Genomic DNA, 23,931 nt, shown 5'->3' on the forward strand with positions numbered 1-23,931 from the left:
TAATAAAAACAATGAAGAAATAAAACCAATAAGAACACAGCATCATGTAGAGGCAGTTTATTCAAATTTAAAGAAAAGCAACAATAAAAAGAAAAATATGATATTATATGAAAGCAAATACAATCATACAAGATTCTTTTAGTACTGCACAAAAGTACTTTTCAATAAAAACACAAAGAGAAGCACGAGAATAAAACAAATAGAAAATAGAAATAAAAGGCTATGAAGAGAATAAAAACAAGTTTAAGAGACTCAAAAGCCTGAGAAGTCTTCAGTTTACCCTAAAGTATGTCTATGGAAGAACACTTACATCTGACAGATCTAGGAGTAGACTCAGAGATGAGAAGAAGAGATCAGGGGCTTTTTAAGGTTCTTTTATTTGTTTTTTTGTGAGATGCTCTGTCTATCCCTTTTACCAGATCAGTCTAGTAACAACATTCTGCACTAGTTGCAAACAGGACAGGCACGACTGGTTGAAGCAGTTGAACAATTCAGTAACCCAGGTATGAGGAAGGGTAGAGTTTCATTTGATTGCTGGATCAAAGATGACACTAACATTTTCAGCCTGGGGATAGATATGAGGCACCAGGGCCAAAAATTATTCTCTATTCACTTGATGGAGGAAGATGGCCCAACATTATATTTTTCATGTCTCAGTCAACTACAAGAAAACTGTATAAAGTGATTAATTCTGCTACGGAATTAAATTAAGAGACGAATTGAGTGTCAGATTTATCTGTTTCACTGAACGTTCAGCTTTGAGTGGGCCGGTCATACACCAGTGCAGCGTCGAGTGGTGGAGCGCTGGGTTCATAGCAGCCTCTCGCCTGTTTAGTCGCCAGGGGACACAAATCCTGTTCACACCATCTGATAAAGGAAAATAAAACATATGATGAATGAATGCAAAGTTTGTATATTTTGGGGAATAAGTGAACTTGTTTTTAACCTGAGAGCAGCATAGGTGTCAGATGGAGAGGCTCCTGACCAACTGGCATGGTCGATGAGAAGAGCCCCTGTTGACATACAGACACAAAACACACAACACACACACAGAGACTTACTTTAGCATTTTTGCCAAATGGACATAACTGATTGACTAACTTTTGCATGTTTGATGTTATGTGTGTTTCTCTGGTACCTACCAGTGTAGATGCGAGCCAGGCTGTATGCCAGGTCTCTAGCTGTCAGTTCCAGATAGCTGGGTTCTCTCTTAGCTGCTACTTGAACAAACGTCTGCAGTTCAGAGAGCGCGCTGTCTACTGCTTTCACTGCCGGCCCCAAGGAGGAAACGCTCGATGCACCTGATAGCAGGGACTACATGAGGAGGAACACAAGTGCACTTCTCATTCCTGTTCAGCTCTATCACAGACCAGTCACCACACTTGTCAGAGTGTCGTACCTTAGCATGAGTGAAGTAAGCGTGAAGAACCATTCCTGAGCTTCGAGCCACACAGCGCAGCACGTCCAGAGACAGAACATTTGTTGTACCTTCCCAAATACTCAAAACGTGAGAGAGAAAGATGTGTGTGCTTGAAAATTACAAAAAGTTCAGATTGAATACGATTGATTGTTTGGTGCGGACCTCACCTGTGCATCACGAAGAAGTCCAGGCAACCCAGTGTCCTCAATGTAGCCCTGTCCGCCGAAGCTTTCCAACCCCTCAGACACCACAGACACCGCCTGAGACAATAAACACGGACTGTGAAGGTTTAAGGAGTATCAACAGTTTAGTATCACAAACTGAACTTGTACAAGAGGGGCACCTGCTTCCCAGTGTACAGTTTGACCACAGGAGTGAGCAGACGCAGGAGGTACGAGTCAAGCTGGGTCGCCGTGCCGCTTTCCTCTCGGCCCAACAGACGACACGTGTCCATCACCAGAAGGAACGCCCCGCGAGTCTCCACCTGTCGGTGTCGGGAGCAAGCATGGGTGAGGCCTGATGGGAAAACACCGTACAGGGTTTGCGTATGACTCCCTGCCAGCTTACCTCCATCCTAGCGAGTGTCTGCATGTGCAGTGGGTGGTCTTTAAGAAGCTTTCCGAAGGCAGAGCGCCGAGCGGCATAGTCACGAGCTAACTGCACCACCCTGTGACCACATGTGATTATTAATCAGCTCATATATAGTGTTTTTAGAACTTAGCACAGGATGCGGTGCAGAAGAATGATTAGTGTCCTGCCTTCTCATGGCGGCTGCTGCAGAGATGCTGTTGTGGATCCTGGTTATCGTCAGCATGTTGGCGATGGAGGCCACACCTCTCCCTTCATCTGACAGCTGTGAATAAGATAAGATAAGATGAAAAAATTAAGATGTCAAGCATTTTGACAAGTTACAATTTACAACTTGCAATTTATGTAAGTATGTAACAAACATATTTATACTAGAATATAATACAATGCATAGAATTAACAACAGAAATGTCAATTTTGAGACATACAATTTTAAACACACATTCAAATACATGAGAAGGAAATCACAAATTTTATGGAATTAACTCTTCAAGCATTATTTGACTAGTGCAACACAATGCATCTCTCAACCCTTGTCCACTGTTTTGATTTCCTGTTCTGTTTAGCAGAATAGCAGGTTATGGTTTTCTCACTGCACACAGCTTTAGTATAAACAAAGTGAGCTGTACAGGATCCAGTGTAGTTTCACTGTAACATGAATTAGACTTAGAATTTTGACGTGTCACTGACCCTGTGTGCCGGCAGACCATCCAGGAGTAGCTCAGCAGTCGGCATCTGTCGTGTGCCCAGCTTGTCCTTCAGTCTCTGAACCTCTATGCCCCTCAGCCGGCCGGCCTGGTCTCGACTCACCTCTGCGTAGAACAGAGACAAACCCCTGCTGCCCTGTGGATCACAGACACATGAAGTGCAATGAAATCCCTTTGAAAGTGGTTTAACTGCCAACTGATAATGAAGGAGTGCAGGTGTTAGAAGTGAGTAGTACTGGTGTGGTGGCTCCCGTTCTGTCCTGCACTCTGGCCAGTGTGAGAGTCATGAGTGAAGTTTGTATGAACCGTCTGATTGGGGAACAGCCACCGTCTCGGTGCCGCTGGCTGACGACAAACAAGGCGAGATGAGTTATTCTTTTTCTGCACAACAAAACCAAAACCGAAAAATCCACAGATAACTCATTTAATCCACTGACTCAGTATGAATGAGTTCGTACTTCCAATAACGCTGAGGACGTACTTAGAACTTGTGATCAGATCAGCTAAGAACAGTGTCCTGTAGTTTCACCACTGACCTACATCCGATCCTCCCTGTCTCTCTGTCATCCACTGTCCAGACGTCCAGAAGCGCTCGGGCAGACGAGTGGTCAAACGACTGTAGGCTTCATCTACAGGCCACGAAGCCCCTATGGACTTCACAGACACACACCAATCGATCACAACATTTACAAGCTAGATACAAAGGTGATCGGGAGGAATAAGGTCGGACGAAAACATGTTTACATGCATTGAAATAAGACTAATTTCAGCATATCATCTAATTTTGGTTTGAATTATGGATGCAGCTACTTTGAATGCCAGAGATTGCTGTATAAACACTCAAAGTTTGATTTGCCGTAAAATATTAAGATGGCACTTGTTTCAGACTGTGTGTTTATCAGATGTTTGATTTTCTGACATGCTGTACCTGGATGACTTTAGCAGCTCCGTCAGTCATGGCCAGAGGACAGGTGTAAAGACCAGAGGAGGGGGAGTAGATGTACAGCTTGCTCATCTGGTAAACACGACTGGAAAACAAACACACCTCCTCTCACTTTCTCATTCAGAACCTCTTCAAACTGAAAAAAGGACGTGCAGCTGCGGTCTTCAGACCTCCACTCCCCACACGGCCTCTCATAGCCGATGGCAACCAGTCCTTCCTGTGCCGACAGGTCTTTCATACATTTCCATGCGGATGAGGTCATAATGTGGTCCACTCTGTTACCCCAGGCATCAAAGTGTTTCAGCTGTGGTGGGGTGAGCTCACACTCTCTGCCCAACGTGTCCACCTCATTCGCCACGCGCTCTCCAAATGCACACAAGTCAGAGAAAACTGCCTGTGACGTAGACACATATACATTTACATTGGTTATTTGCAACACAAGATAGATCCTGTCCAGCAGTTGTCACAAATTCAAGTTCTGGCTGTGCTCACCTCTTGGGGCAGGTGTCTCCTCAGGTATCCCCTGAGCAAGGCATCCTCTAGAAACGGGTTCCTCAGCACAGGCCTTTCCTGAAAGAAGGATCCTATCCTGGCTCTGGAGAACGGCAGGTAGTTTGCTTCCTCCCAGACGTGTTCTTCACCAGTTCTCCTTGTGCCTGCCTCCGTTTCACTTGCTGATCTGGTGTGAACGAGCAGCTGAGGAACACCACACAACAACCTGTGGCAGCCTCCAGCTAAATGGCGGTTCAGGAGCGCTGCACGCAGTGACATGGCTCAGACCTGCAGGCTGAGGGCATGAAATCAGTACGGAGTCAGAGGAAAGCAGCGGGGAAAAGAATTGACTTCATTCATTCAGTCATTTCAAGGTTTATCAGGAATTCAAAATATAGAACTGTGAAACATGTTCACATATAAGCCTTAGAAAAAAAAATCATGACTTTTTTCTATAGAATTGTTCAGCGTGATCCTACATTTGTAGCTTTGTTTTTCCATCCCTCACACATATCAGGCTCTCTCTGAACTTATTGAGCAAAGTGTTTTTACACTACTTTGAAGTATCCTGAAATGATCTATTTTCTACAGTGACAATCCTGAAATGATCTATTCCACAGTGAAAATGTTGGACTTTACTTTGAAAAATCTCCAAATCTATCCAGTAATGTTTGATATTCAGCATGTATGTATTCAGAGAGCTCCTGAACACAAGCATATCAGTCTCTCTCTAAACTTATTGAGCAAAGTGTTTTTACAGTACGTTGAAGTATCCTGAAATGATTTATTTTCTACAGTGAAAATCCTGAAACAATCTATTCCACAATGAATCTTAAGTTTGATGCTTTTCTGTCATCAAAGGCAGAAATGTCCCAACTTTGGAAGACTTAATATTGACCTAGGCCAAGGAAGTTATGTTTCCATCTGCGTTTGTTTGTCTGATAATTAGCAGGATTACACAAAAACAACAGATCTAATCACCATGATAATTTATGTAAGGATGTGTAAGGGTCATGTAAGAACCCATTAAATGTTGATGAGGGTCTGGAGCAGGGGGTGGATCCAGAATTTTTATTTTAGGGACGGGGTTTTCAACACTTGTGTTCATCTCTCACAGAATAACTCATGGATCTTGATGGGAAAAAAAATCAAACATGTCTAGAGGACTGATATTTAGGAGTGGGTGTAATTTGGTGTAGATCTAAACAAAAATCTGGATCTATTGAATTTAAATGTGGTTATATAATGAGGCTAGGGGAAGTTGTGCATTCTCTAATTCTAGTAACATTTGTATGGTTAATGATAATCATCATAGTCCTAGAATTAAGTGAGAATATAAACACTTCATAGAAGGCAACCAATTGACAACAGAGTGGATCTCAAATGTGATCCATATTTTGAAATGAACATTTAAAGGATAAAACCCACTGGTTAGACTAACATCAGGGTCGGGAACTACGAACTGCTGTTGTTGAACCAGCTTTCTTTTTAAATACATCTTTAATGATCAAATGTCAAACAACTTGATACAAAAAATTTAAATAAAACATAGAGCAAAATCCAAACGCTCGGCCAAACTTTATATATTCAACAGAATATATTCTAATCATAGTCATGTTATATAGACCGTTCAAACAAGAAGTGCTACTAATCCCTATATCGTCTTTCGATTAGTTATACCCGACTTACACAAAAGACTAGGAAAACAAATAGCCCGGTTTAAGTGACTAAGTCCACTCGTACTAAGTAAAAGCAGGTAGCTTTAAGTTAATGGAGAGTTTCAGACTGACAGAAACTTAACTCACATCCGAACCGTTTGATAACAAGTGGGTCAAAGTTCATTCTGTCCAGCTGACATTTTGTGCAGGTAGTAGATTACCATTTGACCCATTATTACAACTGTATGTTATTTAACCACAGATAAAGGATTTACGCATGTCACAAGTTACCATAGTAACTGTTAACCTGGCTCTACGTCATCTGAACGGGGAATATCTTTACTGCGCAACCACCACAACAGCTCACAAGCTAAAAGCTGAACACGAAGCTTTTCTCTGGTTTATTTGAAACTATGTTTTCGCAACTTCACTGTTAAATTTGATTGAGTAACAACGAATCATCCACACGTAAAACACAAGTAGATGTGTGTAGAAATACAGCCTTACCTCAGCAGTGTTTACAATCACAGCAGCACACTTCCGCTTTCAAAATAAAAGCCCTGCTTCCTCCTCCTTGCTTGTGCAGTTATTTTCTTGAGGAATGTGATCTTTCTTTTTTGCCAATGCTATTAAGAGGGTTGGGATTGTATTCATGGTGCTCACAGCAATGAAAAATGCAATATTTCATTTAAAGTGCTCTGCTTGTCATAATGAGCCACAGAAAACATTGTGATGAATTGTCAGGAGACACATCCAGTGTAAAACTATAAATCACTATCGCCCAGTGGCAAAAATAAAGTTGGGAAATAACTATTTTTAACACTAATATCCAATATCCTGTTTTCAAAATATAAAGACTATTCAAAATGAAAATTATAATCCCACCAAACCAAAATTGTGTTGATAAAATAAATATTGCAGGCATACATGCATAAAAGGTGTTGCTGAACCAGTTTTATTGTTTTAAGTAAAGATTTGTCAAAAATACAGAATTATTTGTTCCAATCAGAACAAAAAGACTGAAAGCATGCACCGTTTAATAAAACATTTCCATGACATGTTAAAAAACTGTTGGAAAGAAAGAACACAGGCACTAATTAATTATGAACACACAACAACTTTTGCATTAAACTAAAATACTTTTCCCCCTTCAAAATAAACACCTTACAGTCTTAGCTTGAATGCATGGGGGATTTAAGGGAATACTCCTACTGATAAAACCCAGTAAGTAGATGTTGTTGGTGGGTGTGGTTCGTCACCCAGTCATAAAAGATTTACCTGGTTTTCTTGACACACAGACCATGATGGAGGAAGTTTGATGGGCAACACTGGTGTGTTTTTAGTGTACAAAAATAAAAGTTAACATTTAAGTAATGGTTGTATTGTGGAGCACAACCTATACAAACCCAACTCTTTAGTGACCTCCAATTCTCACCTGACAATAGACCAAAATGAGAAACTAATATAGTCTGCAGTTGAATGATGCAGATGACTATATAAATGGAGCATAAACTCTATTTAACCGACACAACTTATTTCAAAGGTCAATCAGGACACGATGGCTTAAACATAGTGTAACATACAGTATATAAGCAGTATATAGTATATAAAAAGGACTAAAATGAAAACCACAAGCCAGAGGGCTACCCAACAATGTCGTATCACCAAAGACCCTGACCGAACTCAATGAGCATGCTGGTGCTGCCTTAACACTGAAACGATCAAAATCAAAAAGGTCATGACAGTCTGATTCAATGTGTGTAAGGATCAACAATGAAAATGTCCCTAAATATTCACAACCAATTCTGCACATGAGCAGGAGTTCTCCGGGACATGTCAACAAGTAATGATTGAAGCGAAACTGTTTATGTGCATGTCCTCTTCTCTTATATTTCTCTTTTCTTTAATCACCCTTAGTGAGAAGGTCCTCTATGTATGCATCGAGCTCGTCATCTGTGTTTATGTCGATGTCCTGAAAGTTGGGGGAAGGAAAACAAAAACATTACTTGGCTTTGTATTTAAAACAAACAATTGTGTTTATTGGGCAATCAATAATGTGCAGTGCCGAATAAGCAGTCAACAATCTTACCTCTTGCACTTTCTGCAGAAGTGCTACAATGTTTGTTCGAAGTTTCTGGAGTTTCTCGTCTCCTTCCTTCAGTTTGATCTCCGCGCTGTTGCTCTTCTCTTCCACAGCTTTGGCCCTGGCATCAGCCCTGCTCTGGTATGAGTTACACAATGACTGGAGACCAGATTCATACTGCTGGAAATATTCTTTCTAAATGGAGGGAAAAAAACACCTTAATCACCCGCACCCAATACTCAAAGAAATGCAACAGGAAGAATATTACACATCCATTTCCTGGCCGATAGTTCATATAGAAAGTTATCCACGTTCATATGACTATTGGTTTGAATGTAATACTACATTCAGCTTTTAAAGTTATTAAAAATGTTAAAATCAAATAATCTACTGTCTATCTCACCAAAGGAAAAGCCACCAACTCATCAGCAGTCATGGTGTTGACATCATCCTTTGGAATCCGGAAAGCTGGAGGGAAAAAGTACCGCAGCATAGTCCTGGACACACAAACAGCACAGTGAACATACCACACTGCTGCGATCAGTGCTACTACTACTACCACTATAACCAGCTCACCTCAACATGGTGACCAGGCTGTCTGTCACCTCTCGACTGGTTCCTGGCTGTGTCGTGTCTGGTTCCATGGGTGCCGGCCCCCTGTCGGTCTCCTGTTGGGTGTCGGGAGTCTGAGAGTTTGGAGATGGCGGCCTCATCAACCGGACATCATCACTTCCCTTGAACACCCTTTCCAGAACACACACATACTTATAAGATGACAATTATCTGGAGTGTCTGTGAAAACGTGCCCTGAAAGCAAAACCACAGAGAGAATCTTACCATCGGTCTTTTGGGGTGGATCGAGGTACGTAGTCAAACTTCACTTTCCAACGAACACTCTGTTTATTTGTCTCCACAGCGATGACTTTGCCCGTGTACCACTCCTTACTGACCCGTACTTCAACCAGGAGACCCTTATCTATTGAAGATATTTGCATGAAATAATATAAATTCATCCCCTCACATCTTTCCTCTTACAGTTATCGGTCAGTGGCACACATGTCAGGGTAGAGCAGTCCATCATCTCACCTTTCTGAGGATTTTTGATGTCGTTCTCTGATTCTGGTTGAGGCGTCTTCTCAGATGCCTGCAACAAAACAGTTATTACCACCTCAGCAGCAAAAAAAATCGTTTAGGGGAAACACAGAATGAGGTTAAAAGAAATGATTGAATGAAGTGAAAGGCCCACAGTGTGAAAGGCCCACAGTGTGAACTCTGGCGTTGGTTGAGAGTGGCATGCTTGATTCCAGTCGTTAGAGAAGAGTGCAAGTGATAATTGTTAGAAGAGAGAACGATAATCTACATCAGTCTGAAAGATTATGTTTTCGGTTAGAAGATGTGAGAGCAGATGCAGCCTCGCTTTATCAGGCTGAAGTAGAGAAGAGGGACAGAGTAAAGCTACCTTGGCTTTAGCACCATGCTGTTGTGTGCTAATGGTTTTAGGAGCAGATGTTGATGTGGTCGGTGTCTGCCGTGTGGGGGTAGACACCCCTTTCTTCTCAGCTTGGGGCTGTATTTTAACCTGCAAAGTCAACAGCAGATGTGCTCTGACTGGATATTCAGACTTAGAGACCAAAGAATAACCTTACTTTCTACATCTTAACCTCACAAAATGACCCGTACATTTATTTCAGCATCTACATATTGTCTGCCATTCACATAAGCTCATGTCAGACATGCACTGAACTACGCAGCTCCTCCATATTTTAAAGCAAAGGTTCGAGTGAGATGCTGTGCAGTTTCTGCAGACTCTCTGCCTGGTCACATATATATCCGTAAAATTCCAGGAGAATCCGATGAGTCATCAACATGGGGAGGATGGTGATGCAAATATGCCATAGACGCAAAAATTAGGAAAAGTAAAAGAGGTGTAACATACATGGACGACACTAGTTGATGTGTCAAGAGTTTGTGGTGATAAGATCTGTGTCGTCAAGCAAATCATGTGATCTCCACAGTGGAGTTAATAATAGTTAATCTGGATTTTACCCGCAGGTCATGTATGAAAATGGCCATACTGATTGAAGCTTTAGTTAAGCTTACAGCCTGCGGCCAATATTTGCCAATGGAAACACATGAGTGTCCAATTAGAAGACATCTCATATTGCCCAGATGATGAGATGCTTTGCCACTGTAATAATGTTCTGTGAGGACTATAACCGAATCTCTGCTCTGACAAGCAACATGGCAGATAAATAATTATAAGCAAGTAATATCAGGTTTGTGTATGTGTTTTCCAGATATAGAAAAACAAAGACTTGATATAAAACATTTTAAAAAGGCAAGGAGTAGTTACACGTATTCGTGCACATGTGGAGAAGCACGTTTTAAATTACTGCACTTTAGTTGATGTCCAAACATATTCTGATACTGATTTGAAAAAGTGGTGGAGCAGCACTGTAGCTGGAAAACTGAGACTGCAGAAACCACCTTCACAGCACATTACCTAATGCATCATAACCACATTGACACAGACAGCCAGACTCACAATAGTGAATGGTTTATGCAGAGTTTCTACTATTTCATACTGTTTGTCGTCCTCTGTTGAGTGTTGTTTGAATTTTCTGCTGGTGCATTTTCAGTGAGATACAAAATTTCAACCAGTACTTCTGACCCGATGTCTGAAAATATCTACTCGCAAATGGGAACTATTGTTTGTTTACCTCGTCCACTTTGCCACGTTTGGGAAGTGGGGTCTTCTCCACAACTTTCCCGTAGTTATTAGCTGCTGCCGCCATCTTGGATTTCTTTGTTTGTGGTTCATCCTCCTCACTGGCCTCCTCTTCTTCTTCTTCCTCCTCTTCCTCCTCCTCCTCATCCTCATCCTCACTGTCCTCCTGCTCTATAATTCTCTTGCGTTGTCCAGCAGGGCGTGCTTTGGCAGAGGATGCTTTGGCAGATGTCTGTGTGTGGAGAGAGATGTCATGTTTTCAAACTTCTTTTTTTGATTTAACTGGACATGAATGAAAAGTTAATAACTTTCTCCAATAAAACCTGCCATTAGTACTTTAGTATAGGTGAAATGCTTTATATAACCTGTTACTTACCCTTGAGCTGCGGGTTGGTGGAGGTGTTTTGGCAGTAGCTTTGGGTGCAGGCTTTGCTGCAGCTTTTGCTGCAGGCTTTGCAGCAGTTGGCGGAGACTTCCCTGCAACTCGGGACCTTGGTGACTCAACTTTCGGTGGCACTGGAGGAGCAGCAGATATCCGGGTGGGGCGCTGAGAAGAAGCACGAGCTACAGGGGTACTTGGGGCATTTTTGAGGTGAGCCGGGAGTGGTGGAGAGCGCGGCCGTGTTGTGGATCTCTCAGAAGATCTCGTTGCCTGCACCAACAACACAGAAAATGGAGGCAGGTGCTAGTGAGCTACTTTATGTAAGACATGGACATGAAATCAGTGTTTCAAAAGAAGTTGACAGGAGTATTAACACAAATGACTTGTACCTGAGAGGAGCCCTCTGTTGGTTTCATGCTGACCTCCATCGGTAGCTTTTTCACATCAACTGCAGACTTGATGGTGCCGGTTTTCTGAGAGGGAAAGAACAACATTTAGGAATTTATGTACTCACAACATAGCAAGGAACAGAGAGAAGAATAAGCAGGTACCTGCAAGGCTTCGAGTTTATCCTGCTGCTGTTTAATTTTCTCTGCCAGCTCTTTTTGCTTGCCTTCAACTGTCAGCTTTTCTTTTTTCAGAATACCACATGGCACATTCTGTTTCTGTTCGGGAGCATCACACCTGAAAACGTAAAATACACCAACTATATTTAAAATGGACTCCACATTGTACACTGTGGAGGTGAGGGGGCTGGGAGAGCACCCTCACCTGCACCATGGAGGATAATTCAGCACAGGTGAGAGCTGTTAGCTGATTGGTCCTCCAGCTTCTAAGGGCAGCGTCTGAGCTGCCTCAGGAGGACTCTGGAACTCCGACACTGCCGAGACCAGAGGACTCGAAGCTAGCTGCTAAGCTGGAAAAGCTCAAGAGTTTAAGTTGACGTTTATTATGTTTTGACGTTAATAAATATGTTAAAAAAAAAAAAACATGTTCGTCTCTGGCTGTGTGGGTGAGATCCACTGCCACATACACAAACAATGATGTAGTGACTCAAATGATGTGCTATAAATGTATCCCATGAATGCTAAAAAAATAATTACATAGCGTGAATTTCAACGTTTGAGATCTATGTGTACCTGTCCTGAGCGCCGTCAGGGTTCATGAGACACAACCAACTGTCTGGGTATCGTTTGTCCACAGCGTTCATCTGGAATGGCAGCGTTCTCCACTTTAAACATTTATCTGAAAACAGAAACAAGCACCAGAGTTTGTAGCTGTAAGCTAGTTTGGTGAAATACTGTACGACTATGTGTATTGATTTTGAACTAACCACACTGAATAGTTAGTGGTATCTCCATGGCCCGACGTCTCTTGTATCTTTGCTCTGAGGAAGGCGGTGCAGACCAGCTGGCAGAGAGATATCCAAACTCATCCCAAAACTTCACTATACCTTTCTGGGCTGAAGAGCACACAGATACATAATTATTTAAGTATCAACAAAAATCAAATAAATAGTACTCTGAAATTAGTCTTAAGCGTGCCAAGAATTGAGTACAACAATTTTTTAACCTTGCAGGTCAGGGTGCTACCAAATAGAAATCAGACAATTCAGAAAAACTCACCAATATTCGAGTCCTTCCAGTACTGAGCTAAATGTTCCCCCATGGATTTCAGTAAATGTCGATATTCCTTAGCATCTGCAAAGTCCTGCTTGTTGTGCGTAGGCTCTAGAACTAAATATGGGACATCCACTACGCCAACGACACCTCCACACGCCCTAAAACACACAAACCATAAGGTTGAAAAATGCTCATCATTGAGTTGTAAGTCACTGGTAGGAGGAGCATGTTAAATATTTGAGAGATAACTTAAATTATTACAGGGCATCACCGTAGTATCAGGGACTAATAACATGACTGTAAACACAGTCTCAAATTCTTGGTCATCTATAACTGACAATAGCAGGGAAATGTTATGACAGTAAGTTTGCACAAATAAGCACAAACAATAGCTGCTGCAGACTCACATTCCTCCCTCCAGCTGTGGCCCTGTCTTCTCGTACATCTTGATGAGACGAGAGCAGTTGTACACAAACATCCCATCCAGGTCCCTCAGTTCGATGTTTACACCAAATATAAAATTCAACTCCTTGGGCTCCTTTAGTGCTCTGAAGTACAAGAAATAACATGAGTCCGACAGGATATAGACAAGGCACAGCAAAAAGAAAGTAGTTTGAAGTACAGACTACTGTTGTCTGTATGCAACAGTGGGACATAGAGTTGTGCTTTGTCATATTTGAAAAATGTATATAAGCAATATACATTAGTTTAAGTCAGTCTGTAAATATTCTAATTGTGTGTTTTTTTTATTGCAAGCATATGTAAGAAGAACTATGTGAGAAAAATAAAGTTTGTTAATCTTACTTCTGTTTGGCTTCGAGAATCCTTTTCTTCATGTCAGCATCACGTCGAAGCATCATGGCTGAATCCTGAACCTTTCTCAGAATTGCCTTGAGGAAAAACAGAAGGGGAGGATATCCCAGATTATGCCATTGCAACACTGAATAAGCAGAAGTGCTTCCACTAATGACCCTTTCAAATCCCAACTCAGCCTTAACTTCAATTTTAGATTAAGGCAGAAGTTTTCTATAACAATCAAGGTGTTAAGACAAAACATTTTCCAGTTAAAACCTTGATTACATGGACAAAACCAAAATTTGAACAGGACAAGTCGACCATTGTATTTTCTTTGATTTACCCGTGAATCTTTCGACAGGTCCTCTCCTAATCTGGTCTCCAGTGCAATGCGCTTACTCTCCCCCTCTCTGGCCTTTTCCTCCGCTGAAATACAGGACAGAAAAACGTCAAGTCAAATAAAGTCAACTAAAACTAACTTAAATAGGGTAAATACACCACAGACTCACCAATCTTAGCGAGGTGATCAGCTTTCTTTACTTCTTGCTCAGCACGAGTTTTAAAACGAGTTGATGAGTATTTATAAACCCTGTTGACAAAAAGGAGAGCACCAGTGAAGGTTAGGTAACTGAAATTAAGAAGTTATAGATACAGTATAAGTGTGCTATTATATTACCTTGGTTTATAGAGACAGCAGGACAGTCTTTTGGTCCTGACTTTGTGTCCCTGGATAAAAATCCTCATGCGTGGGTCGATGTACAAAACAGCAGCGTAGGCCCTGAAGGACCTCTTCTCCGGCTTCCTGTGAGAGAGGAAGGAATGCCGACATTCAAAGAAATTTTCAGCCAGCATTTTAAAAAATATAGTCATAAAGTAACTATTGCACTCACCCTCCTTCAGCAGGCGTCCCAGCCATCAGTATGTCTTGGTGATCGGTCTCTGCATCCAGCTCTGGTTCTCTGTTGTCCATCAGCTTCAGATTATAGATGATCACAAGAGTGCCTTGAAATAAAAATGAAATATATTGACATAACAGAAACAACGTTAATGACAAATGCATTTTAAGCACTGCACTCAAGAGATGCTTTGAGTAATAACTGATTTACCTAAAAGTTAAACTAACCTTTTGGAGTGCGGCCAATTAACCTTTGTCTATCACAAACAAATTCTCTTTACAAGGAGACGCAGATTAACATGCTCACCACTGCTGCTTTCTATTTTGTTGAACTGCTCCATCAGCTGCTGTTCATTTTTAAAAGGAGAGTATTTAAAGATCAGGTCGGTCTCTATGCCGTACTTCTCCGGATCAGAGGTCAGCGGCTGCTTCGTTGTTAGATCCCAGGAAGGGAGGGGCACTATCACCTGAAGAGAGACAATTAAAAGCTGCTAAGTACTAAAATCTTAGATTTTTGACGAGCCCCATTTTCAACAAAAGACCAATGGGTTTAAACGGTGGCTTTATTGGGTAACCCTCAAACTAAGAGAGAGTGTTAAACATCGCACAAGTAACGAACATTAAAGAAGAATCAAAAAATGAAGTAATTGACAAACCCACAAAGTTGACTGTTTTTCCCACAACAAAACTTTTCTATCCACATGTTCTGGAGCATTAAAATAACCTATCAAATAGACAAAGGCTCAATCATTAATGAAGTTATCTGTTAATGGCACTCATCCCAAATAAAAGTTACATTTAGGAATCAATAGCCTTAACTGACAGTTGACTCTGACCTCATCCAGTCCCTCTTCTTCATGGAAAGTCCTCGACAGGAAAAGGCAAGTCAGCGTGTTGCCTTTTTTCGTGAACAAAATGAAGTCTTTGCCGATTCGCATAGAGCCACTGTGAAAACAAACATTTTAAAGAGTGAAATTAATCAAACACAGTTGTACCAACTGAACCACTTTATCACACAAGAATTCTGAGAAGGTCTTACGATTTCAGTCCATTTCCATACTGCCCGATCTGAGTGGACACAGGTGACCGTTTGCTTGACTTCCCGAATTGAATCACATGGGTTGCCTCATCTAATAAAATATGAGACACATACATTATACATAAACATTTAAAAAACCTCACAATGAGCCCACACAAAGCATCTGTACACATCAACTTAAAACTAACTTATCTGATAATAAAGTGACACTTACTGGGGTCCATTCCAATACCATCATCCAGAAAACAGAGCAGGTAGCCGCCCCGCAGCTCCGGCCTGTTTTCTGTTAGAAAAGTGAGACGGTGACAAACAAATATTAGGAGCCATGAATAAGTACGTATGCTTCAGTGTAAGAAACCAGGTGAATATTCCGAGGTGTACCTGTGTAGATGTCTATTCGTGTGGCATCAGCATCTCTGAAAGAAACAAACCAAGTGTGAGACTTTCTATGTACAACAGAGAAGGTATCCAGTTGCATAGTGTTTCAACAATGGCAGGCTCTGATACAAATTCATCATTGGTACCTTGAATTGTCGACAAGCTCCGCCAAGGCTCCAAATAAGAACTCATGGGTTGTCCTGAAACAGACAACAAATGTCAATAACTGCAGGAAATTCATATGTTCACAGACAATTCATAAATTGGGTTATTAATAGGGACTTAACTTATACACACACACAATACTTAACATGTTCTGGACCCTATATAGATATTGTGAGAGAGTTTATTATTTAATTATACAGCCTACATTTCCTACGGTGTATTAAGAGACACATGTCAATTAAATAGGACAGATGATTAACTGGTTCACTGACTATCTTAACATTCACCTTATACATATGACAATGAAGGGCTCTTCTTTATAACTAAATACATGCATATTGTTTTACGACAGAACAAAGAATGACGCTGTCTTATTTAAACTGCATTCAGACAGGCACTGAAGTCTGAACACCTTCCAGACATCCTAAAAATAGACATCCTAAAAGTGAGCCTATGTGAGACTACAGCTAAAACATTTAGTGATAATTCACAGTGAGCAAATAAGTGTGTTAAACTGTTTCTGAATGTGATGACACGTGCACCACAGCAAGTTCACGTATAGGCAGGAGGTTCAGTGGGGCTACAGCAAGATAGAGATTTAGGTTTATTTGTTGTATAGGACATGACAAGAGAGGAAGACTTGGTTACATCTTTAGATCTGCAGTGCGCAGGCATTTCAACTACCATTAAAATCCATACAGTTAATAATGTGATCCAAATCACTCTGTGTTTTCTCTCATTCACAGGTTTTCTCTGTTTGCTTATTCAGAAGCAGCCACAACTGCTGTTCACGCTAGTGACGTCGGCTAAATTTCAAACTTAAACTGAAAACTACTAACAGGAGTACAAACTTACAAACCAACTTGAAAATCCAACAATGCATTTGAGAATTGAAATCCATTATGAGAAACTAAATTTACTCTGACAAGAACTTACTACATTTCATCATTATATTCTTAATCTACAAGAGCAGCTGATGTATTATAGTGCACATATTTTCCATTCCATGTGTAATTCATACTCACAAGGTTAAATGTATATCTTAGCAAATATAGATTAAGAATATCACATAACATAATGTTAACTTCAGACTAAAGAAACTATTTTCAAAACGGAAATCAATACTGTACATTCTTACTGCCTCTAACATTTTGGGCGACATTTCTCTCCAAACAGATACAAACAAGTGGAGAACAAAGTTCAAAAACTAGTTAGGTTGTTCTAGGATCGGTGTCAGGGATGTTCATTGTACGACATTTGTTTCCTGGTTGTTCAAAACCTTTGTGCTGAGCTGTTTATGAGTTTTAACCTTTGAGCCATTTGAGGGACTTGTAAAAATAGTTACATGAATGAGTTGCCATGCATGCTGTATTAGATTCTTGGTCTCTAAAATGACTAGATGATCATATGCAAGTATGAACTCCCAGCAAGTCTGTACTCACGAGTTAGTGTGCAGGTACTCGAAGGTGAGTTGAGCTCTGTTCAGGTTGCTGTAGTTGGAGTAGGCCATGGCCACTCACAAAGATTTCCTGCTTCTTTCCTCGGTTCCGGTTTGTCTTCTTCCTGGTGAATCGAGTTCTAGTCAAGAGCTTTTATCCTGTAAATGCAAATAATACAGTCATGTAAACTACCACGGACCGTGTAGATTCACCTACAGTCTCCATTTAATAACACCGCGGACATGATGCGACGCCAGTTGGTCTGGACGATACAGAAGAAGTCAAAGGGGGGGGGGGGTAACAGGAGCGACAAGTTCATAAAAGTCCACACCCCTAAAGATTGGTACCACGTGGGAGGCCTGTATGCCAACAACAAATTTGTTTAGCTACGAGCAGAGGACTCCTGTCGGCGCCGTGCTAGCTAGGCAGACATTGGCCATAATGTAGTTCTGCACAGACAAGTCTCTGGTCTGAGTTGTGTGTCTGTGAACAAGATCTGGCCATGTTAGTGAAGATCACATTGTATAAACGCTTCAGACGTAATGCAGCGACATTGTATAAACGCTTCAGACGTACTGCAGCGACTGTAGTTAACACTTGATATTGGGCTAACGTAGCTAGCGGACGTTAGCAGCATCTACAGAGTGTATCTGCGGTTCCAGCAGCTAGCTAGCTAGCTTCACACAGTGACAACATGGAGCGGACGGTAGCCGCGTCAAATCATTTCCACCAGCTTTGCGGACCTTTCATGAGACGGCGCCTTTGTGGGGGCTCCCCGCCACTGATGGTCGTAATAACGCGTCCAACCGGGAGTAAATATCTCGTAGCGTTACATTCCCTTCTCCATGACCAGAAACAGTCCGCCAGGCCGCATAGAATCCTCCTCCTCCCCGTCCTCATAGCCCGCCTCTGGGTTCCATCAGTCCGTCCATAGAGAGGCCCGCTGCGCACAGTCTCACGCTGATTGGAGGAGGGACTCTGCTACGTAGGCGGATATCAAAGGCGCATCATGCGTAGAGTTCACTGTTTATGTCTCATGTTGACTAGTTATTAGGGCCCCAGCACTGACAGGCACTGACAGACAGTGAGGCCCTAAATGTGTTAGTGGTCATAGTTCAAAGAAAGCTTTATGTCTGGCAAAGGTGACGTCTCTCTTTCTCTCTCTCTCTCTCTCTCTCTCTCTCTCTCTCTCTCTCTCTCTCTCTCTCTCTCTCTCTCTCTCTCTCTCTCAACATTGAGGTGCGGCGAAGGTTCATCCTTTGCCAAAGGAGACGATGTTGTCATAACTCAACTGTGCATTGACCCATCACCACCAAACTTCTGTCTCATGATCACAGTCTAAGCCTGAACAGCTCTATGTGTCAATATTTCCTGTCATTATTTTTTTTTTTTCAGGCAAAACGCACGCAACGCTTCAAAATGCATGTGCTCGGGCCGCTCAGTGCTGCTTTGCATTCTTATAAAATTAATTTATATATATATATATATAAATTTATAATTCTTTTTTTGTTTTTAATTTGTTTTTTGTTTTTAATTAAATTACATTTTTTTAATTGTATTTACTTCCTGCGCAGAAGTCAACTGCGCACCTCCTACGCAGACGTCAACTGCGCAGGATTAATTTAATTTAATTTAATTCATAAATTTATACATTTTTAAAATTATAAAATTTAAATTAAAATTAATTATTTATTTTAGTTTCAAATGTTCTGGTGTTTTCTCAGTTTTTTGGGTTTAGACTTTTTGCAATCTTTTCTAGTTTCCTGTATTTTGCACATTTGTTTTGTTTTGTAGGAACCTTAGCCTTAATTTAAGGACTCTTTTGTTTTGCTACTGAACTTTGTTTTGGTTCTGTAACTTGTATTATCAATTGAATGACATATACTTTTACTAAATTAAGTTGTGCTGATGTTCTTTGCTCAGGTCCTGTTACTTTGAAGCTTTATATTATGAACGAGTATTTTCTTCACGGTGTATTTCCTTTGTCGTGATGCGTTGCGTTTGTATTAGTGTTCGTGTGTGGACTTGTATATTCACATATATGTGAATATACAAGTGATATATATTCACATATATGTGAATATACAATATATATAGTTTAATTTCATTGTCAAGTGAAAACTGACAGAACAGGTCGGTTTGACTATTTATGATCAGCACCATAACCTTTGTTGTCGCTCTATTTTCACTTCCTTTTTCAATTTTAGTAGTAGTCCTCCCTTTTTTTGTTTCCATACATTAATGCTAACTTTAAAAGGTTTTCTGCAAGTTAATTTCTATTATGCCGAAATTAACATCAACCAGTGCCTGTCAGGAAAGCAGGGACAGAACATTTTAAATACCTAATTATTGGAAAATGAGAACAGTTATGTAAGCTATGAAAATTCATTAGAAATAAATTCCCCTCCCACTTTGACTGCAGCTCCTCTGCTCCAGTATAAACTGAGGAAGTCAGTGATGAAGAGTTCACTGTCACTGCAAGTGTGCATCAAGACACATCACACTGCTTCACATGACCTCAAATTACACCAATGTTGCATTATTTGCAAAAACTCACTCCAAGGAAAGTCCATTAACTCCAGTCACATTCACAAACTTGGATAGAATCAGTCACTTTGCCTTTTGAGCTTTAAACTCTTTATTTGACAAATATGAAATGTCATAGGAATTAAACAGAATACAGTCATTTTACCTTTTACCGTTTAACACCATATGTTAAAATTCAGAAAACAAACAACAAGAGTTAGAAAACTATCAAAGTGTCTTCAATATTCACTTCTTAAAATTTCCCCCAATATTCAAGTCATAATTCATTACACTGTCTCTGGGTAAATACTAGAATAATCACACTGTGGATCTGTACATTTGACTTCTATGATCAATGTCAGACATGTCAATAAAAGTAATAAAACACAACTAGTACAACTGCTGAAAGGGAACAGGGTATATTATACTCAACAATGGTCAAATAATGTGAATTTTAGATTCACATTATTTATTAAAATTGGTATATTTAGACCTGACACAGTTGAATGCAATCAGATAATTCTTTACAAGGTTCTAAGAATGATTCCGGGAAATAATTGAAGTAGAAAAGTTTAGAAAGTAAATAATCCCTGTAATGTACTGTATATAACAAACAGACTGGGGAGTGGTATATGACCACTCACCGCTTTAGGCATTATGTGTTCAAAAGTTGTTCCCATTAAACCATGATCAAAGTATTAAAAACATTCCCAAAGTCATTTTCTTTAAAAGCAGCAACCAGCAGCTCTCTAAAGGATGCAGAGGGTCAGGAAAGATCAGGAGTCAATCAATGGTTCCTGCAAATAAAGTAAAGAGTAAAGTTAGGTTTAACAGTCTTAGTACATTTCCCAACATGCTACAATGTTTTACACCAAAATACATGTATAGATTCCAAAACCAAAGCAGTCAAAACTGTCAGTTTGAAAGTAATGTAAGAGTTGACCTACATGTATTAGATCCAGCCCTTTCCAGTTGTAGCAGGGCATGAGCGAACGTTTCACACTCGCAGCTAAACAGAGTACCATGCAAACTCCGAGCAGGAAAACACTGACTTCCAGCAGATGACGCACCGCAACAGTCCGTTCCTCCTAAAGAGTACAAGTAGACAAAATTACAAGAGGGCATCTGTATTATGGCTGAATATGTTTATATATTATGTTGTTCATATTTGACAAACTGTACCTGTGTCAACATGACCGTGAGTGTCGGGTCATTCTTGCTGTGTAAACTGTAGCAGGTTTGTGATGCTGCGGGCAGCTGGTTGCTCACTTCCACATGGACGGGTGAAATATTTGTCTTAAATGCAGGACACTTCATAGGACGACTTCATAAAAGTATCCAGTACATGCATGTGAGCGCACAAAGAAAACAGTCGTGAGTTGACGTAGGAACAGACTCAGGCAAATAAGTAGTTAAGGGAGCTTGAATGTGAACGAACTTACGGGTTCAGGGGCAGGAGGTGTGATGGGGCACTAATGTTGAGGCAGGTGTGGGTTCTATTTCCCGTCAGAAACTCGAGAGTCATATTGATAATCTCATTGCCTGGGGAGTAAAACAAATGCTTATGGGTGAGATTTTATACTTATATAGACTTAATTCACTTTCACAACGAAGCTAAATTAATACCGACCACCGAGATGTAGTTGACTGGCCCGCAAGGAAGTGGAAAGACCAAAGTGTTTCACAGAGCCAAGAGCTGAGCTGGCAGTCAACGCCACAGGAACCTTGAGATGAAAATGTGTGACTGAAGAAGACGTAATTGTAGGGTCATCCATTGTCTCTTCATCGTTTTTCTGTTCCACCAGAAGAGAGGGAGCTGGTGACACGAGTACAGATGAATCTGCACTGGCTTTCGTACACAGCTGGAGCTGAGATAAGGAGGACAGAAGCTGGTTCCAGTCCTAAAAGAGGAATAAAGCACAAGATTTAAACATCAACATCAGCTCCAGACACAAAAACATATGCATTCATGCAGTCACAGCCTGTGTACCAATATACTTCTTTTGCACAACAGTAGTCATCACCTACAAATGGCATGGTACAATCTTTAATTAATGTTAATGACATTGTTGCATTTATTTGTGACTTGTCTACTAATGTCTTATGCAGAAGAGTTTAATGTAGACTTGATGCGTCAAGGAGACCAGAAAGGGGATCAATATACCAAAACTGACACAGTAACATGAACAATTGTCACCCCTCTTGTCCTATATTCTCAATGACTGTAATTCCTGGAAAGATTTTTCTAAATACATCTTAAAATAGAAAAGTTATTAAAATTACAAATTTCATCAGTATTTCTAACCATACACTACAATTATAAAAAGAAAATTATACATACGTTAATATATTTGAATAAAATCGACTTAATTCGTATTTATACAATGATCAGGTATATTATTTTGTTTTTTTCTTATTCTTATGGATAATGAACAGCTAAATTTATATTAATTACTCATTTATTGATTACTCTCAGTTACTATCCCATCTTCTGGGTGCGCATGCAGACGTTTGTGTGCGTGCTTGAGCTATCCTCAAACATATGCCAATACAACAACACTTAAATGTAAACTCAGATAACAGGGTAAACGTCAAATAGCTTTACTGAAAATTTCATAATGTGTTGTAAAAAATTTGCTCAACACTGCACCATGTGTGGCTTAAACCAGTCCTCACCTTTGCTGTGTCGGGGTTGGGCAGAGTGTGAGAGTAGCTGTAAGAGCCCAGGCAGACGAAGGAGATGACCAGACTCAACATACACAGAAGAAAGGTCACCATTGGAGGATTATGGGATGCATAGTCTCTGAGGTTCGTCACTGGATGCCAGGAACCCATCCTCAGACTCCACACACAACCTGCAAATGCAAAAGTCACTTCACTTAGAAGAGATTTGACAGCTTTTACATCCCACTTCCAGACATCTGATACAGCCAGCGGATTAGTTGTTGGAGCCTGTTATTGTTTTATGAGTTATAATTCAGGATCAATAAACCTGTCCAACTCGAGCTGTTCAGGACAACTTCAATAAGACACAGCTTTTACAGAATATCCACATTGTACACAGTGTTTCCAGCTGTGCGGCAAACGACACACGTTGAGTCCAGAGAAAAGAGGTAGCAGCTGTCACACTGTCTCTGTGTTGTTAGCTGACGAGCTAAAGCAGAACTTCATACCTTCAGGTCGAGCGAGTCTCCTCCTGTTCACGTCGCTGGTTCTGTTAAAACATGGAGACCCCCGAGTTTACTGACGACACGCTATCTGGAGTTCTCCAATAAGGAGATAAATACACACACGTCTCCTTTCCAGCCATGGTTTAAAGTTCAGCTCCATCGACACTGCACGACAGCGCTGTCGCTTTACGACAGGTCTGACATGCCGGGGACCGTTGTGTGTGACGAGCTGTAGCCCGGATGTAAACACATGTTTGTGAACAGTCACTTTCTCTCCTCTCTCTCTCTAATTCACTGTGCTGTTAGAAATATACACATATAAATTAAAAACAAATACTTCAAATTAAACAGACAAATGTAGTTAAGAATATAAAAGCTATATTAACAGTACAACTTTTTGCACATTGCTGTATTACGCCCAGCAGATATGGAAGTTTTTTGTTATCAGCCATGTTTTAAGAGTCCTGTTGTTAGGCTGTAATCTGTGGTAATTGCACTCCAGCAATTTATGCAGTGCCTCTGCCATGTTGTAGATGGCAGACCCGAGTGCTGCCCTGACACCAAACTGATAAGTCTCATCACTCTGGGCAGGGATTGTTGTAAGATGTTGTTGCTGGAAGCGACATGTCTGACTTCTCCTTGCTCAGTTTGATGGGGAGCTCCTGTGTGAGCAGTGATCGGCAAAACTCTTTTATAAAATAATCCTAGTGGTATTTTCACTAATGTGTAATCATCTAAATGGTTCACATTGGTTTTTTTTTACCCTAGAAAGGTTCCTTTATATTTACACCGGGAGTGGGTCCTCTCTACGGAGGCCGCCATGTATTTTACAGTAGTCCACATTAGACTACCAACAGTGTGTGAAGGTGGGTAGGCTGTCAAAATTGTCCTTATTTTTTTT

At 40.7% G+C, this 23,931-nt stretch overlaps 3 protein-coding genes across 3 annotated transcripts; all 3 read right to left on the reverse strand.

The window, feature by feature from the left end:
• Positions 1 to 42: 42 nt before the first annotated feature.
• On the reverse strand, positions 43 to 6,351 carry LOC133001442 (acyl-CoA dehydrogenase family member 11-like). The gene is given in 16 exon segments (XM_061071016.1): positions 43 to 867; positions 947 to 1,013; positions 1,143 to 1,314; positions 1,400 to 1,505; positions 1,586 to 1,680; positions 1,764 to 1,904; positions 1,988 to 2,087; positions 2,179 to 2,273; positions 2,699 to 2,851; positions 2,952 to 3,004; positions 3,007 to 3,060; positions 3,252 to 3,369; positions 3,644 to 3,743; positions 3,829 to 4,052; positions 4,151 to 4,445; positions 6,316 to 6,351. Coding segments are annotated over 15 exon segments (1,872 nt in total). The 5' UTR covers positions 4,430 to 4,445; positions 6,316 to 6,351; the 3' UTR covers positions 43 to 752.
• Positions 6,352 to 6,740: 389 nt separating this feature from the next.
• On the reverse strand, positions 6,741 to 18,244 carry morc2 (MORC family CW-type zinc finger 2). Its single transcript, XM_061071191.1, has 28 exons — positions 18,078 to 18,244; positions 17,338 to 17,492; positions 15,877 to 15,930; positions 15,734 to 15,768; positions 15,567 to 15,635; positions 15,353 to 15,443; positions 15,150 to 15,258; positions 14,621 to 14,780; positions 14,309 to 14,420; positions 14,095 to 14,220; positions 13,928 to 14,007; positions 13,762 to 13,844; positions 13,428 to 13,513; positions 13,031 to 13,171; positions 12,627 to 12,781; positions 12,335 to 12,463; positions 12,141 to 12,246; positions 11,553 to 11,685; positions 11,391 to 11,474; positions 10,996 to 11,271; positions 10,612 to 10,851; positions 9,351 to 9,470; positions 8,978 to 9,035; positions 8,729 to 8,867; positions 8,468 to 8,635; positions 8,295 to 8,388; positions 7,898 to 8,086; positions 6,741 to 7,780 (listed from the first exon to the last, which is right to left on the reverse strand). Exons 2-28 carry the CDS (start codon positions 17,403 to 17,405, stop codon positions 7,712 to 7,714), a joined length of 3,174 nt encoding a protein of 1,057 aa, XP_060927174.1. The 5' UTR covers positions 17,406 to 17,492; positions 18,078 to 18,244; the 3' UTR covers positions 6,741 to 7,711.
• A 1,710-nt stretch (positions 18,245 to 19,954) lies between these two features.
• Positions 19,955 to 23,215, reverse strand: zgc:158398 (uncharacterized protein LOC568894 homolog). The gene is made up of 7 exons (XM_061071189.1): positions 23,034 to 23,215; positions 22,537 to 22,715; positions 21,491 to 21,761; positions 21,303 to 21,402; positions 21,043 to 21,184; positions 20,808 to 20,948; positions 19,955 to 20,657 (listed from the first exon to the last, which is right to left on the reverse strand). Exons 2-7 carry the CDS (start codon positions 22,693 to 22,695, stop codon positions 20,637 to 20,639), a joined length of 834 nt encoding a protein of 277 aa, XP_060927172.1. The 5' UTR covers positions 22,696 to 22,715; positions 23,034 to 23,215; the 3' UTR covers positions 19,955 to 20,636.
• Positions 23,216 to 23,931: the final 716 nt, after the last annotated feature.

Source organism: Limanda limanda, chromosome 5 (genome assembly GCF_963576545.1).
Source record: "Limanda limanda chromosome 5, fLimLim1.1, whole genome shotgun sequence".
Classification (NCBI taxonomy): Eukaryota; Metazoa; Chordata; class Actinopteri; order Pleuronectiformes; family Pleuronectidae; genus Limanda; species Limanda limanda.